Genomic DNA, 17,415 nt, shown 5'->3' on the forward strand with positions numbered 1-17,415 from the left:
GGCTACACTGGGGATCTGTCTTTGTGTGCATTAGTCTGTGCGTTGTGCCCGTTTCTCTGTGCTGCTCACACTCCGTGATCTCAGGACGCACGACTCAAATCCAGAATCCTCACTGAGTCACTAACACCCCACACACACAGTGCGGGGTAGAGCGGTTGACTAAACGAGTGGTGAAAGGAGTGCAACAGCTCCATGGAGTCTGCGTGGTAAAACGACAGCAGCCCAGCCTCCCAGTGCAGGTGACACCCGACTCTCCGGGGAGGATCTCTCACCGGCACTGAGGTCCGTACACCACCATGCCACAAGTGGCAGCTGTAGTTATTTTTAAATAAAACCCAGGATGAGTCGTTCTCTCCCAGGCTGCACTCGCCACCACTCCCTTTCCTTGCGATCGTCCCGTACACGACCCCAACCACACAGCCCCCCGCCGCACCCGCCACATCCACCTCCCAGTAGTGCTGACCCGACGAGAAGCTCTCGGAGCACAGGGCTTGTACATAGACATCAAACTGGTGTGGGTGATCGGGGCAACCCTGGGAGACAGCAGTCCGTGTCACCGTCCTGAGGTCCGAGGAAATCTGGAGGAGGTTGTGAGCCGAGTTTTGGTCCAGAGCCGGTGACCGTCCGTCTGCAGTAACAATAATCACAATAGCCATGTAACAACAGCACCACTATAACAATAGCACTCGTGCACTAACACGCATGTACATTTCCATAGAGCAATTCATAATGAAAATTATAAGATAACGTTGTAATGCGTAGCTATCGGTGTGATAATATGCAACGGCACTTTGTCAGTCTACTGCTTTATGAGATCCTCCCTATACCGTGCGGGTCGCGGGGGATATTTGACCATACTTCACCACGCCGGTCACCGCGCGTTGGCGAAGGCAGGCGGCACAGCTGGCGTGAGCACAAATACAGTACAGCAGTGCGTTTGTCTGCCCTGCCATCTGCTGCCCACCACGTAGCCCCGCAGCCTATAGCACCTGCTACGCACGGTGGTGGCCGCCCATGCGAGCCCTACCCAGGCCCAACCCCTGCTGGGCGTTCTGAGATGTGAAGAGGTGGGGCGCACTGCGGGCGCTCTGTGCGGTAGCGCACGTGGGTGGCAGTGGATTGCAGCAGCAGCAGCGTGGATATCAACACTGCCGTAGCGTCTGTGTGTATACAACAAACACAAAGATCTCCCATATAACCTTTAATAAACTGTAGGAGCAAGTGCTTTTGGTAAGCACAGGTGAAGGCTGACACGGCACACAAGGGGGTGGGGTTGGCCAGGACCACGCCCGGCCACCTTTGTCTTCCCTGTGGTGACATTTACACACCGCACCAGCTACTCATTCGAGGCTGAGTCGACCCAGGGGAGGCCCATGACCAGTTGAGATGATTCACCACTGGTGTGGAGCTGGGTGAAACTGGTGAAGAACTACGGCACTATGGGCTGTAGGATGTCTCTCAAAGTCCATATCCTTGATGCTCATCTTGATAAATTTAAGAAGAACATTGGAGCGTACTCGGAGGAGCAAGGCGAGCGTTTCCACCAGGATATACATGGCTTTGAACGACGCTAACAAGGACAGTATAACGAGAACATGATGGGAGACTACATTTGGGGGCTAATTCATGAAAGTTATTTACAGTATAATCGTAAATCTCGAAAAACTGCTCACTTCTAAATATTATGTTGTCATGTTTGCATTACTTTAGTATAAACACATTTTAATTTGTTTCATATGTTTTTTTTTCTGACATTATGTGAAGCAAAAGACACAAATTCGCCTGTTTTCTCATTGAAAATAGGTAAATTTCAAAATATCACTGTCCTGGTCACAAAAGCCAAGTTTGTGGGGAATAATAGCAATTTTCTATACTTTTTAGGCATACGCAGTTACGAAATAACACTTACTACCCAGAAACAAAAATTGTGTTACATAGTGTAGTTTATCCTAAGAATCTAGTAATTGTGCATGTGTGTGTGCTGCCCATGGGTTTGTAATTACCAACACGCTGTTCCGGCATCGGTGCATCCACACAACATCATGGATGCATGCCGGGTCCAAGTAAGAACATTTGCTGGACTACATAGTGATGGACCAACGGATGCGAACCCATGTCCTTGATTCCAGGACCTACCATGGAGCTGATCTGCCCTCTGACCATCGACTTGTCATCTGAAAGATGTGCCTGCCATTCTTCTACTCCGGTGGTGGGTGTACACCCAGGACCCCATTCCAACATAAGGTGGCCTGGTCTCAGCTAGCTGATGGGAGTTGCAAGCGACAATTTCATCATCGCTTGCGGCTGGGGTTGGAATCGTCCACAACTCCTCCTGATGTCGAGGGAAAATAGGCGAGGTTTAGGACTGTGACTCATGCAACTGCAATGGCTGCTTTGGGTACGCGGTTGAGACCTCCTCAGAGACCCTGGCTGACAGAGGAGGTGTTCAGGATGGTTGAGAAAAAGCGACAGGCCCACTCTAATCGTCTACAGCATCCCACGTCAGAGAATGAGGAGAATTACCGCAGCCTTCACTCGTAGGTTCGGAGAGCCATGAGGCGCTGCAAGGATGGGTGGTGGTCGCGGGTTACTGAGGAGATGGAGTCTGCTTCAATGACCCGCGATCACAAATCCCTATTAACTCCATCAAAAAAGTAACCTGCAGTGCCATACCTATTACCATCATTAAGGGAAAGAACAGTGATCCAATCTCCGACCTCCAGAAACAGGTTTGCAGATTTGCTGAGCATTTATGTGAGGTCCTGGGGAAGGGGGAATCCCTCAGCCTGGAAAACATCATGAGACAAAGTGGGGATGACCCTGCTGAGGCTGCGGTCCCTCAAATATTGGAGGAGGAAGTCACCCCCTGTGAGTGGCTGGATGAGATGCCATCCGTTGAGGAAGTACTGAAGGCGATCCAGAGACTGAGACCAGGAAAGGCACCGGGCAGAGATGATCTCCCAAGCGAAATGCTGAGGAAGGGGTGGCGTTTGTGCGCAGACTGCCCTACATGGCATAACAACAGTCTTGGCCACTGGACCAGTTCCGCAGGATTAGAAGGATACCCTGGTGGTCCCCCTCTTTAAGAAGGGGGGCAGCACAGATTGTAACAACCACAGGGGCATCTCACTCCTCAGTGTGCCTGGCAAGGATTATTCAACATCGCCTTGCTAGGCACGCTGAGGAGAGGCTTGTGGAACCCCAATGCGGTTTCAGGAAAGGGCGGTCTTGCACAGATTTTGTGTCCGTCTGCTACAGCAGAGGTGTAGGGAATTCCAACAAGACCTACATCTCTGCTTTATTGACCTGGTCCAGGCCTATAATACCATCAGTAGGCCTGGGCTCTGGATTGTTCTTCGTGCTTTCGGAGTCCCTGACCCTCAGCTCATGCTCATTAAAGACCTTCATAATGGTGAGCAGGCCCGGGTAAAACTACGTGGCTGGGAGCCTGAGCCATTCCTTGTACACCTTGGGGTGTGGCAGGGATGTCCTCTGGCTCCAACATTATTTAACATCTATTTCGACCACGTAGTTCGTGAAGCCTTTAGTAGCTGAGGAATTTCCATCTTGTACAGATACATTGGGAGGCTGATGGATGCCCGGGTGCGGTCAAGGGATAGCTCCCTATCGGTCAACCACGTTATGTATGCCGACGACATTGGTAATTGCGGCTCACTCAGAGGAGGAGTTGGAGGCGCTGCTGCTGAAACTGGAGTGTACCACTAAGACGTGGGGCCTTACCATCAGCCCCACCAAAACCAAGCACCTGCCTGGGTATTTTGTACTATCGGGCACTCCACCCCCACAACTCCCAATCGGTGATGGGGCAGTTGTGGAGAGAGTGGAGAGTTTCCCATACCTGGGCAGTATGCTTATGACCGGCTTCAGTTTAACAGCAGAGGTCTCACTCCGAATCAGTCGAGCGGCAATATCTGTTCATCGGTTGCGTAATGCTGTGTGGAAGCTACCTGGTCTGCCGCTCCGCACGAAGCTTCAGGTCTTCTTGGCCACAGTCATACTCTCCTTTCTCTAAGCTTGCGAAACGTGGACCCCCCTAATGGAACATCTTCACCGGTTAAAAACATTTAGGCTGGCCTGCCTATGATCAATCCTGGGTTTAACCAGGCCAGACTGTGTGCTCACAGATCCTTGAAAGATCTGGACAAAGTCCCATTGGTGAGCTCCTCCCGCATGCAAAGCTGTGTTGGCTGAGCAATTGTAGCCCGCATGCCCAATCACCGCATGCCCAAACAGCTTTTGTTCGTGTGGATCGAGGGGGCTTAACGGGCTAGAGAAGAGATGGAGTGATGTGGTACAGGAGGACATGGAGCTGAGTGGTCTTGCCGATGACTAGTACCAGCGGTGTCAAGATCGGCTTCTGTGGAGGAGGCTCGTGAAGGACGCTACTGGGCAATTGGAGGCATTCGCCCTCCAACAACAACAGAGGGTGGAGAAGCGATGCTCACAACAACGAGCGGAGCGCCGGGTGGCGACAGCACAGCAATTTGGCACAGTAGGGGGCACAGGTGGTGCATCAGCCAGTCATCTCAGTCAGTCGACCTGTGGCACCTGGGTCTGCCCCGTGACTTCCTTAATATTGAAGCCCAATAATCCTTACTGTGCCTTAGTAGGGATATAGCAGCCTGAAGCATTATGAATGAATAATGATAATCCTTAGGCTTCCTTAGTCTGGTTAGGAGCCTACAGCATTAACAATTAACCCTATGTATCACAACAGTGATATAGTCTGGCCCGGGTCTGATGATGACAACCATTATAGAAAATATATATCCTAATATATTAATCTGCTACAATGGTTACTTTGGCAAACAGTATCCTCACTTGATAATACAGACGTGTAATATCAATGGAGCTCATGTAATAGTGAAATACACTAGTGTGTGCTATATATTGTCTAATGAATACATTATAGTCGTAATATTTATGTTTGCACGTAGAGTGTAGTGATAGACAAACTCTTTGGTTCTTTTGGTAAAGTCACGTAGGTAGAAAAAATAATAGATCACGACGTTTCGATCGCAACAACAAGCGACCGTCTTCAGGTGAGAGAATCAGACTGCCGTGGACAAGGCCGCAACCCCCCCTCCCTACCCCCCCTCTAGGGTCAATATAATGCCTCGTCCACAGCAGTCTGATTCTCTCACCTGAAGACGGTCGCTTGTTGTTGCAATCGAAACATCGTGATCTATTATGTTTTCTACCTACGTGACTTTACCGGAAGAACCAAAGTGTATTGATTCTTGTAGTCACGAAAGCTTCAAATCAAGATAGTGATAGACAAGACTGACAATGGTTATGCCTTAGTCTGGCTCTGTGAGCCTCAGCCATTAACTGGGGAACCTAAGAATAATAAAAGCGCCTTAGTTTGACTCTCTGTGCATCAAACTGTTAACATGAAGCCTAAGACTTCTAAAAGTCTCTTACTCTGGATGATTGATCCTTGGGTATTAATAATCAACCATAAGATTCCTAAAAGTGCCTTGATCTTGTTCTAAAATCTATAGTCTTTTTCATTGAACCATACAAATCCTACAGGCAGCCTTTGTAGTCTGCAATGGTGATGTTTAAAATAAGTACTAGGTACTCATTAAGGCTGAGTGGACCTAAGAGAGCTCCAAAATTGGTTCTGAATCCACTCATCACTGATGTTAGCCATGGCCGTGAATAGCCTGTTGGTGACAATGTTCGTAGCTAAGTGCACAAACCATCCCATCTTCACTGGACATCCGTACTCACTCTCGCTCATCTATACACCCATACACCTCCGATTAGCACGGTTGGTGTGAAAGAAGTTCAAAATAGATCTATAGACTATTACAAAAACACGATATCCCCATATATCCTCAACAGATTTTTGGGGCAAGTGCTGTTAGTAAGCACCTATTAAGGCCCGTACAGCATATGAGGGGGTGAGTGGCCAGCACCACATCAGGCCCCCTTTATCTCCCCAGTTAAGATGTTTACACACCGCACCAGGTACTCATTTGAGGCTGAGTCGACCTACGGGAGGTCCAGGACCGGTTCAGATAACCCATCAGTGGTGTTGGCCTTGAGCGGGATTCACACTCGGTATGCCAGGTTCGTAGCACAGCGCACTAACCACTACATTACCTCTCCGCACACACAATAACAGATGCACACGTAGCAAGAGTCTGTGAAACTCACACATGAATGCCAGCAGGTTGACCACAGCTCCCTGCAGGACACTGATCGAGGTTATTTCTTCTTCACTGGGAGATGAGGGTGGAGATCCCTTCTGAGCGTCTCTCCTGTGAGACCATAACCAGCAGTGACTCACACAGCCCGTGTCTTACACAGCACCAACACAGACAGCATCATCACACAGCATCATCACTCACAGCATCATCACACAACCCGTGTCTTACACAGCATCATCTCATGAAAAATAATAGGTTTTGCCCTTTCTGGCAATAAACTAGGTGCTTTGATGTTCAAACACCAAATATATACCTTTTTTAAGGAATCAAATCTGCATTAACCACACGTACTTGTGGTGAACATCCAAACAAACATTCTCTTATAATTATAGATGATGCAATGTCTTTGCAACTGATTGGCCTAGAACAGAGACAGACTTCTTTATGGCATAGTCTCACCAGTATCAGACCAGAGAACGCCAAAAGGCAAACAGTGAGCATGTTTGTTTGCAGGTTCATCACAAGTATGTGTGGTGAATGCAGACTTGATTCCTTGTCAAAGGTATCTATTGCTGTTTGAACATCTTAACACTTGTTTTATTGCCAGAAAGGGTAAAATATATTTTAATTTTTCATACTCTAATACTGGCAAAAAGGTCCCATAATACAGTATCATCTCACACAGCATCATACCACACATTATCATCATCACGCACAACATCATCACACAGCATCAACATACACCATCACTCACAGGATCATACCACACATCATCATCACACACGTCATCGTCATCAGAAAATCCATGTCCCACACACGGCGTCACCCCGTGTGTTAATCTGTGTGACTTTATGAGTCCATACCGGTTTGCTTCCTTCAGATGAACCTGCAGGAGTCAGACATAGGGGGCTCGAATCAGTTCACCTCCAGCCAAGTTAACCACACGGTGATTGGTAAACGCAATGAGGGTGCGCTCAGCCATTCACGTATTCCAGTGTTGTTGGTTGTAAACAAGACAAAGCCATGAACTCGTTCGGACTCGATGGTTTTCATCAGCAAGTTGTGGCCTCTCAAACCGTTGCCACTCGGTACCCGATGTCACGGGAAGAGGCGTCCATAGGACTTGATATCGATTGGCAGTAATTATGAACCAACATTCTAAATAAGTACACTCTGTGAGGGTGAATTACACCCAGACCGTCGTGTTAGCAGAGTCGATAATTTAACAGGGTTAACATTTGTTGAAGCAGGCAATCTCCGCATTGGACTCATCAGCAGTCAGTGCTGAAAAACAAAGCCCCCGGGATTTCCTGAAATTAAAAGCACTTCTATTTTCAGCATGACTGATGGTTGGTCTACCTTTGGTTATGTGAATAATAAAAATGTAGTGTTAAGTAGCCTTAATCTGTTGTACATTACAGGACCATGTGGTTACAGTTTTTAATGCCAACGTCTGCATACATTACCAAACAATTAACTCAAGGGATTTGCGTGTTAATCATTTATTTATGAATTGGAATTTCATCAGCAATTTATATTTTTATCAGAATATATAAATCTACGTCGGTGGACGTTATTCTCCATTTAATTTCAGAACGCATGGGCTATACATTGTATTGACAATGCAAGATGCGTTATCCTGTGCGTTGAGTTGCATCACATGTGCCACGTTTTAAAAAACTCAATGAATATACGCAAACTGGGCCACTCGCCCTGGCTCCGTGAGCGCTCTACCTGCAGGAATGAGAGCGAGTCCCTCTCCTCCTGCAGAGCGCGCAGGCGCGTTGCTGCTGCCTGGAGGTCGCTGATCTCGCGCTGGTAATGAGCGATGTTCTCCTCGATCTGGGACAGCAGCTCACGCCCCTTCATGTCCACACGGTCCAGAGCTGCCTTCTCGTCCTCATCCAGCATCGCCCTCATGCGGGTGAACTCGCCTGAGATGCAAGCCTTGGTCTGGACCATGGAATCCTGCAAGGGGCGTGCAATAGATCACATCAATTCATATACCACTCTGTAAAGACCAAAGTCACATTGTTTTCTGGATACTTCAAACCTAGATTTGCCTGCCTCGACATTGTCGTTGGGCTCCCATTGAACAGGTCAATAACTTTAAGTATCTAGGTGTTATCTTGTCCTTCACATTGATCATATGGTCTGTAATGAGTCCAATCCGCCATACTCCCCATCTTTGACTCCTGTGAAATCATCGACCACCTAGCCTCTTGTTCCATCATACCACCTGGCCGCCCACTTTGACCTTGATGCCTTCATATCAATGCACGATTGCAACCTCTGTATCACCTCTAGTTTGTCCCTCCCGGATACCTTAATCCTAAAACGTTCTTTTGAACAAAACTGCCTAATATGTGTAAAGACAGTACAGGGGACTAGCGGTCACAGGGTTTATGACAGGGGAATTAGCAAAGGAAGAGACTAGGGGCCACAAGGGGTAATGACAGGTTAAGGGACAGACAGGGGAAGGATATGGGGTGTATGAGAAGGATCGAGAATTGGGGCTATGGCCAAGTGATAGAAGGGAGCAGGTGCGAGTCAGGGGCCGAGAGCCATCCAGAAGGTTCTAGAGAAGGTCGTGGCCAAAGGTCAAGGAATGGCCACGCTGGGGATAAAAGGGGTTGAGAGGAGAGGCTCGAGGCTGCTGTTGGAGTCGGGGTCTTCTCCTGTCAAGTGAACGTGTCTTCAATAAAGATCATCACAAAAGCAGTGTCTCCTGCAGTCGATACAACTGGTGTCAGAAGTGGGGTTGGTATCATCGTGTCACGGTATAACCGGAAGAAAAATCCACCTGAGACAAGGGAGAGGACAAGGAGGAGACCCCCCTTCAGTCAGCCCCGGGAAGCGGGGTCCCGGTCAACAGGAGAGAAGGGGCCGAACGATAGCAGCCACAAATCATGGAGGGGTGGAGCTAGGTGGCGGGATAGCTGGACCAACTATTGGCAGCAGTCGCAATGCAGAAACGTCTCCTCTTGCAAAGATCAGTTCGCTACTTGGGTCACATTGTTAGCGAGTCCAGGATAGCCACGGACCCTGACAAAACTGCACACATGGCCAACCCCCACGTCGGTGGGTGAAGTTCGCATTTTAGTTGGGTTCGCGTCGTATTACTGCTGCTTCGTGCCAAGGTTTGCGACGATCGCGAAACCGCTCCACGCTCTTACTGCGAAAGTCTAAAAATTTTGGTGGAAAAGGAGGAACAGGCTGCATTTGTTGCGCTACATGATGGCTTGTTAACGCACCTCCCCTTCAGTACCCCGATTTTTCCTTGCCATTTGTGGACACGGATGTCAGTGACACCGGTGGGGTAGAGAGTGTGAGCGCTTATGGGAGCCGTGTATTGTCCCCCGCAGAGCAGCGTTATTGTGTGACGCACGGCGAATTGTTGGCTATTGTTAATTTTGTGCAGCAATACCATCCGTACCATTAAGGTAGAGAGTTTGTTGTACGCACAGATCATGCGGCTCTTCAATATGTGCTGCGAGTTGACCAGCCATAGGACAACTCTCCCAATGGTTAAACATTTTGCAGGATTATTCGTTTACAGTCACCTACAGAAAGGGTACATGCCACTGTAACACGGACGCACTCTCGCAATTGCTGCCAAAGAGCCAGTGTGCGTGTTTGATGGGTGCCAGCCATTGAAAACTTGCAGGTGCAGGATTTCAAGACACTGTCGTAGCGTCAGTGGATGCTCCACCAACTGCATCAACCGTCGCTTGCGACAAAATTATTGGTCTCGTGCACTCTGGAACGGGGACGCCTACAAGCGGAGGACGCCTCCCTGATAAAATTGTGTTGCCGTGTCAGAACGACGAGGGGTATAAAGGGACCGCAGGGAATGTCCCTCGTGGTTTTCCGGGATGGGCTTCTGATGAGGTGGGACGTAGAGGTGCATCGTTACTGCATCATCGTGCCGCCTTGGGGTACAGAAGATCTTATCAACCTCAAAGCGCAACTTCTTTTTGCCCGAGATGTTGGAGGATGTCCATATTGTGCTTAAAGAATGTCTTGAATGCGCTCGCCGGAAGCTCCTGCCAAGGCAGGCAAGCCCACCATTGCAGTCTATCGAGGTGTCCCGTGTTAATGAGCTCATTGCCCTCGACATCCTCGGGCCATTTCTCACCACTCCGAGGGGAAATACGATTTTGCTCATCGAGGTGGCGTACCTGTCCTGGTGGCCGGTGGCATGGTCTCTGCCATATCAATTGGCTGCGTCCATCACGGATGCGTTCCTTCATGGGTATGTGTTGGATAAAGGGGCCCTGGAACATCTCCTATGGACCAGGGTCGAAATTCTTCTTCTAAGTTGTTAAAGGAGGTGTGCGATTCACTGGCCACAAATAAAATACGGACATTGCCCTACCATCCCTAGACTGACGGGATGGTAGAGCGCTTGCACAGGACTTTCACATCCATGCTGTGCCAACAAGTTAACGAGGCGCAGTCTGATTGGGATATACATGTTCCGGATGTTCTCATGGCGTACAGAATGGTCCCTCATGCCTCTACCGGGTTCTCCCCCTTTTTCCCTATGTATGGGAGCGAATGTGACCCCTCCCAATGGAGGCCCAGTTGAACATGAAGCCGAGAAAAAAAAAGGTCGCTGTGCCCATACCCATGCACCTTACCTTCACGCAACTTACGGAAGCAAGGAAATTCGGTTCCGGAAACCTACATTGCCCCCAGGTGCCCCTGGGCACATCCCCTAAATTGTATAGGCCATGGCGGGGCCTGGGTTAGGTGATTGCGGTCATGAGGCTGCACTGCGTACGAATCCAGGTAGGTCGCAGGTGTTGGTACGTGCATCCGTTGCGGCTGAAACCTGATTTCCCACCTTGCGAGGTCGTTTCATCCCCACTCCCCAAAAGCCGGGTGTCTGATGTGTCCGACGAGCCCAGTTGTACGGCCACGGAGGTTATGCTTCAGCGGATTTCTGTTCTTCCGCCCACAATATCCCAACACCTGACACCCACAGAAACATCAGTTGCGCCGTCTAAAAGCCGGCCAGGGAGGGTGGAACGACCGCCACCAACTTCCTCTTCTTCGTCCCCTCCATCTTCTTTCACCGGGAGAGGCCGCGCCCATTAGGCCATTTTCAACATGTCCCCCGGGGTCACCGGGAAACCTGCTCATGTCCCACCTGGGGGCCCGGCGATGAGGACCCGTTCCACAACTGTTAGTTTAAAATAATCCGCCTTCAGTCATCCTATTTATTTCAATGCCGTCTGGCGGGTAGTCACAGATGCGAGCTGGGCTGTAGCTATTGGTTGAACTGGGGTCCATTCTGTGCTCGTGGGCTGCGACATGCTGATGGTCGTTGGGGGTTGTGTATATTCTGGGGGCTTGGTTTATTGCCATGTGTTGGAGATTTTTTTTTCTATTCTATCTTTCCGGTTATTTATTGTTCTCGTTATTTGACTCGTGAGGTCTGCCGGGACAGCTGTTTTTTTCACGGGGGGGGGGGGGGGGTGATGTAGTGACCTATAATGGGTCACTAGGGCATGTAGCGCTGGTTACTGGCAGAGAGGGGGATCTGTGGGTGTAGCAGCCCGGTCTGCCAGCAGGGCAAGTGATAGGCTGGGGAAAGGGATGTAGGGCAAAGGTGACAGAAGGGACACGTGAGGTGAAGCCCGGGAACCTTCTGGTAGGTTCCAGAAGGGGGCGTGGCCAAGGGCGGAGCCAGGCCACGCTGGGGGGGATAAAACGGAGGCCCTGACTCTGGGTCGGAGCTGTCGTCTGGAATGGAACCCGTCATGCTATGCAAGTCTTCGTTCCCGTCTTCATCTCCTCAGCGTTGTTGGTCAAGCAGTGTGCCCGCTGTCCTGACCCGAGTATAGTTATCCCCTGTACCTGTGATGGCTGGAATACACGAGTGTGCCTCCTACTATTAGTGTCTCCGAAGTGACTCACTACAGATATGTAAGGACCTCCTAACTCTGAAAATTCCCAGTCGCAGCTTCAAAAGTATCTCCCTATTCCTACAAAATCTATTTTATTAAAACTTGGTTTTGTGATGCGTCCTTCCATGCCACTGCTACTACCTCACGTTACTGGAATGTCCTTGCCTCTCAGCCTAGGCTGGGCTTCCACTCTCCAAAATGATTAGAGAGCTGCGTGATGAGTGAGATATGAACCAGTTCTGGATTTTAACTTCAGCAACCCACACAGACCTGCACAACTAAGTATGGCCAACTAGCCTCAATGATCATCACAATGTGAGGAAGCCTTGTCTAGAAGTGTATTGGTGAGGATCTGTAAATTATTAACAAAATAGATAAGCACACAAGTCGCCTTCCTCATAGATCTGTCTCTCCACATCAACAATAAAAGTATTTTTTACACAATCTATTGGCCCGGTGGCCTTTTTGGATTGTATAATTCTAGCATAACTGTATTCATTTAGTCCAAGCAAACTCTGGACCGGTTTTGGCATCAGCAGTCAGGCTCGCTTGAATTAACGCAGGTTAACTGCTAGGTGTTATAGACCAGGATTCTATATGATATGGATCTGTCAGACAAAGAAAATGTTTTATGTATAAACAAGTCCAGTATTTCCTCTACAGAATCAATGCTGCTAAAATGATGCACTCCCAGAAGACTGTGGAGCCGATGGGATCTTTATGAATTCATGTATTCTGCAAATTCTATTTTAAATGTTTGAAATAGTCAGACTCTATGTTATGTCTGCTTGAGAATTGGGTGCGTGTCATGAGAGCAAAAATGTTTTCTAGCATTCCTTGTACTCTCTTGAAGTCGCGTCTCTTGTGTTTATTCTAGCATTTAACAGCCGATTTCCTGTCATTTCCTCTTATATTCACTCGTTTAACTTCTAGTTTCTAATTCAATGCAGTCGTTGCTCCATACTGCGTTATTTTATCTCACCCGTTGCAAGTAATTCGAGTTGCATTTTTTTCATTGATATTTCAAGCCCCCATAGCCATAATAATGCAATATCCTGCACAGTAATTACACACTAACTCAAGACAAACAAAGTTTACTTGAATCTACGGAGTTGTCCTGACAGGGATAATCACAGCCCAGATAACAGGGTAACAAAGGCCATGTGTGGTACCTGCACGTCCTTGCGAGCGGCTTTCATCCGTACCATGGACGCCTCCGCCTTCTTCCTCTTCTCCTCCACCGCTCGCGTCTCCGCTGCGACTCCATTCTGTAAGAGACGAAGCCACCAAAGGAGGCTCAACTTCCTATGCGGCTCCCTCTCAGCCCCACTCCACATGGAACCCCCCACAGTGATCGTTCTATGACAAAACCTGAAAAGAGTCCAAGGAAGTCAGCTTGAAAAAAAAAGAGCGTGAAAAGAGAATCATCCCACCCTGATGATTTTTATTTAATGAGATGTTGTTGTAGCACTCTTATGGGTTCAGGTCATGGTATTGTTCGCTCCTGAGTGGCTCCAACTCAACCCACGCGAGCCTCACCTTCCGTGTCTGATGCTCATCCTCCAGTGTGATGAACGTATGACCCGTGTGGTCTCCTGCGATGATGCAGTCCCTGCACACTAGACTGAGGTCTTGCTTGCAGTAGAATTTGAGCTCCTCTTTGTGCCTCTTGCACTTGCGTGCTTCAGGGTTCACATCTGGTGAAACCAGGACGTGGTCCTTTAACTTCGCTCTCTCCAGATGAGGCGCGAGGTGCTCCGTGCAGAAGGACATCTCACACTTGAGGCAGGTCTTCACTGCAGGTGTCTTTCCTTCTGGGCAGTTGTCACAGAAAACAACACCAGCAGCAACAGCTATGGTTTCAGTCACTCGCAGCTGCTCTATGAGGTTGGCGAGTGTCACGTTCCTGGTCAGCTGGGGCCGTCGAGGGAAGGTCTTGCGGCACTGCGGGCAGCAGTAGGAGTCTGTCTCCTTCCAGACATCCTCCAGGCACTGGAGGCAGAACGAGTGGCCGCAGCTCAGCGTGGAGGGGCAGTCAAACGTGTCCAGGCAGATGGAGCAGGTCAACTCACGGTCCACTTTCTCAGCGGGAGCTGCGCTCGCCATGACCCGAGGATGCACCCAAAATAGTTACTCACTGTGGCTCAGAGAATATATTTAACCAAAAATGCTTTATGTTTATAATAACTTGAGATGTTGATTACCATTGACGAGGTGTGTTCTGTTCAGGAGACGCTGTGTGAGCAGCTCACACCGCGGAGACAAACAAGGAAATGAACTTGACTTCACCTGCGGTTAAGTTATAAATACCCCGAGACACGCCCTGGAATGTTCCACACGGCGGCTGGGCTCACTTGTGTAGACGTGGCGTTACAGTCACGCACTGTGTAATAGCTAAAACTGATTTTTGTGTTTAGTTGTCGTTCCCCTGCACTTCCGATTAGCACGGTTGGCTACGTACGGTGTGGAAGAAGCTCAACATACATACATAGCTTTGACAGGTCTCAATTGGTATATATGTACAACCAAAACCCAGCAGCAGTAACCCGGGACACAGCGATAATGGTTTGTCCCACAGGCTGATTGATGGCCAAGGGTCAGGCTGTGTGCATTGCACACAGTGGACCCGCACCTTGTACAAACATTCTGATGGTAATGGTTAACTAGCTTTTTTCCCATCTGTGTCTTTATTCATTTTTTCTCTGCAAGGCCTGTTTGTTTAAGCTTCACAGTCTTTAATCGTCTTCCACCTTTATCAACTAATATTTAACTACTGGCTTCATGCATCCTTTGTTCATGTGTACATTTTTTTATATTCCTACGACACCGTTTAATCCTGAGTGGATGGTGGTTGTATGTATGTTGAACTTCTTTTACACCATACTTAATCAACCGTGCTAATCGAAGGTGTGTGGGTGAGTGTGTAGGTGGGTGATTGGTTTAGTGTATGGGTGAGTGGGTGTGTGGGTGAGTGGGTGTGTGGGTGAGTGTGTATGTATGTTATACTTATTTTGCAGCGTACGTAGCCATTCATGCTAATCGAAGGTGCGGGTGAGTGGGTGGTGGTAGAGGTTGAGTGAGTGAGTGGGTTATTTGGTGATAGGGGAGACAGATGGGCAAGAGGATGGCGTGAAGGGTGGACGAGCAGGCAGTGAGGTAGGGAGGGAGGGTAGCTGGGACGGCGTGCGGTTGAGTGGTTGGGTCCCTGGGTGGGTGGCCTCACGCATTACAATAGCGAACAGCCTCTGGCTAAACAAACATCGTGGTTCTTTTAAGCTTATTAGCTATATGACTTTCACTGTACATTTTCCTATTATGCGTAAATCTTCATAACCTAAACAATATATATGCATCACCTATTGTTAATGTTAATAATTTACATCCTGGACCCGCTGAGTTTGGCCTGATTCTATCAAAAATATTAAATTTTATTTTACCAGTCAAGGCCCAACTCGAGCTAAGTAGCTCTGTTTCAGAAGCGACCTGGCCACAAATGGCAGCTCAACGAAGTGGCTCATAACGTGGAAACGTGCAGCAGCCACACACTCTGAACGCGTGTTTTTAAATGCGGTGGGAAAAACCGGAGGACGCGGAAAAAAATCCACGCGACCACGGGAGGAGAGACACCGACAACTCCAAATATACAGCAGCAGCAGCAGGCATCAGGATAGGGGTCGAACCCACGACCTCCTGCATACGAGGCGAGGTAGTTAACATCTCTGAGCCACCGTGGTACTCATTGTCCCCCCCCCCCCCTCCGTTTTTATTCTGCATCCACGTTAAATGTCGATACGGCTTTTCGTGCCTACAAGGTTGTAGTCGATCATTTTTTTTAATTTCGTTAAAGTTTATATTTTATATCCTCGGTCGACTGCGATTGTCACGTTTCCGTGCAAAATCCACTACGTGCTATAGCTGCCCCACAGTGATAATACGCGAATGTGTTAATCATTGTATAATAACAGTTACAGTGATTTTATAATGCTTTGACTTGCTTCGTGTATTTATGTTTTAAAGTAAAAGTTCATGCGAAATTGTTGCCCCCCCCCCACTTGTTGAGTGAGTGGTACATTCCGAATAGCCCAACAGCTACAGTGAGCAATGTGGATCAAAGCAGTTACCGGAAACGCGATTTGTTATTATCACAGATGTGAATTTGGCATCTTTGGACTGATGTACGTCAGAATCTGAATATTTATACTGCAGGAGGAATCCGGTGACCTGTAAAGCTCTTTTTAACGGATGTGCAGTAGGGGCACAGGGTAAGAACGTTACAACAACAAACAGTACACAAACATAATAGTAGCGCAAGTACAATGAAAGTTAACACATAACCATAACAAATCTACAGTAGTTTAACACGTAAAGCCTTCGCGACCAATATCCATTATACAGTTTTATTCAGATTTCTTACTTGATGCAGTAGTCGTGCTGTGACGGTTCCACCTGAAGACGGAAGCTTGTGTTGCCTCCGAAACGTCGTGATTTTTATTTTTATTTTACTTTTTTATTTTTTTTACCTACGTGACTTTACCGAAAAACCCTAAGAATATGAATCCTTGCAGTTACGAAAGCTTCAAATCTAGAAGTTTTATTCGGGTTAACCATCTAACCCAAACAACCTGCATTATGGACATCTACAGTATATATAAATATAAAAGTTAGTAGTTCCCTGCGTCTTGTTGACATTCTGGTGATTTCCAGAAATTGCTTTGCTTTATCCACCGCTTTCTTTGTTATCGGAGTGCAGCGACGACTTCGCCTTGACTCCGTGTCGCCATGGACTGCGTCTGTAGCGCGTTGTGACGAACGGCGTGCGAGTGGTGCAGCTCGTTGACGCACAACAGCAGCTGCTGCTGTTGTACAACATTAATGGTTGACGCCTCATCAATGTCTCTTTCAATTCACTACGCGCGATTTATCACCGATTTGACTTTTTACTTTGACGATATCATTCTTGATTTGAAGCTTTCGTGACTGCAGGAATCCATACTCTTTGGTTCTTTCGGTAAAAAATATCTACGTGACTTTACGGATAGAACCAAAGAGTTTACTTCTCATCATTTTCTCACAATAACCTCGCCGTTGACTGTTTACAGTTCAGATCTAGCACATGGTGTGGGTATGCAGAGCTGTCAACCCCTTATCAGTGCCCTACTTTATTACGGACAAGGAAGCCGAAATTACTTAGCACGAGGTTACAAACCTCACGCGACACTCCATGGAAATGTGCTCAGGTGGTCAAGGTCACAGACACGAGCTTCGTATCGCACGCAGATGTCTAGACGCAACGTGAGACACGTTACACGGTCGGCTTTGAC

At 48.2% G+C, this 17,415-nt stretch overlaps 1 protein-coding gene across 1 annotated transcript; it reads right to left on the bottom strand.

The window, feature by feature from the left end:
* Window positions 1–80: 80 nt before the first annotated feature.
* On the bottom strand, window positions 81–14,349 carry LOC144733238 (E3 ubiquitin-protein ligase TRIM11-like). The gene is made up of 6 exons (XM_078615026.1): window positions 13,634–14,349; window positions 13,267–13,362; window positions 7,914–8,147; window positions 7,043–7,065; window positions 6,187–6,290; window positions 81–628 (listed from the first exon to the last, which is right to left on the bottom strand). Exons 1-6 carry the CDS (start codon window positions 14,198–14,200, stop codon window positions 81–83), a joined length of 1,572 nt encoding a protein of 523 aa, XP_078471152.1. The 5' UTR covers window positions 14,201–14,349.
* Between the last annotated feature and the right edge of the window lie 3,066 nt (window positions 14,350–17,415).

The sequence above is a fragment of the Lampetra planeri genome, chromosome 45 (genome assembly GCF_965212315.1).
Source record: "Lampetra planeri chromosome 45, kcLamPlan1.2.h2, whole genome shotgun sequence".
Taxonomy (NCBI): domain Eukaryota; kingdom Metazoa; phylum Chordata; class Hyperoartia; order Petromyzontiformes; family Petromyzontidae; genus Lampetra; species Lampetra planeri.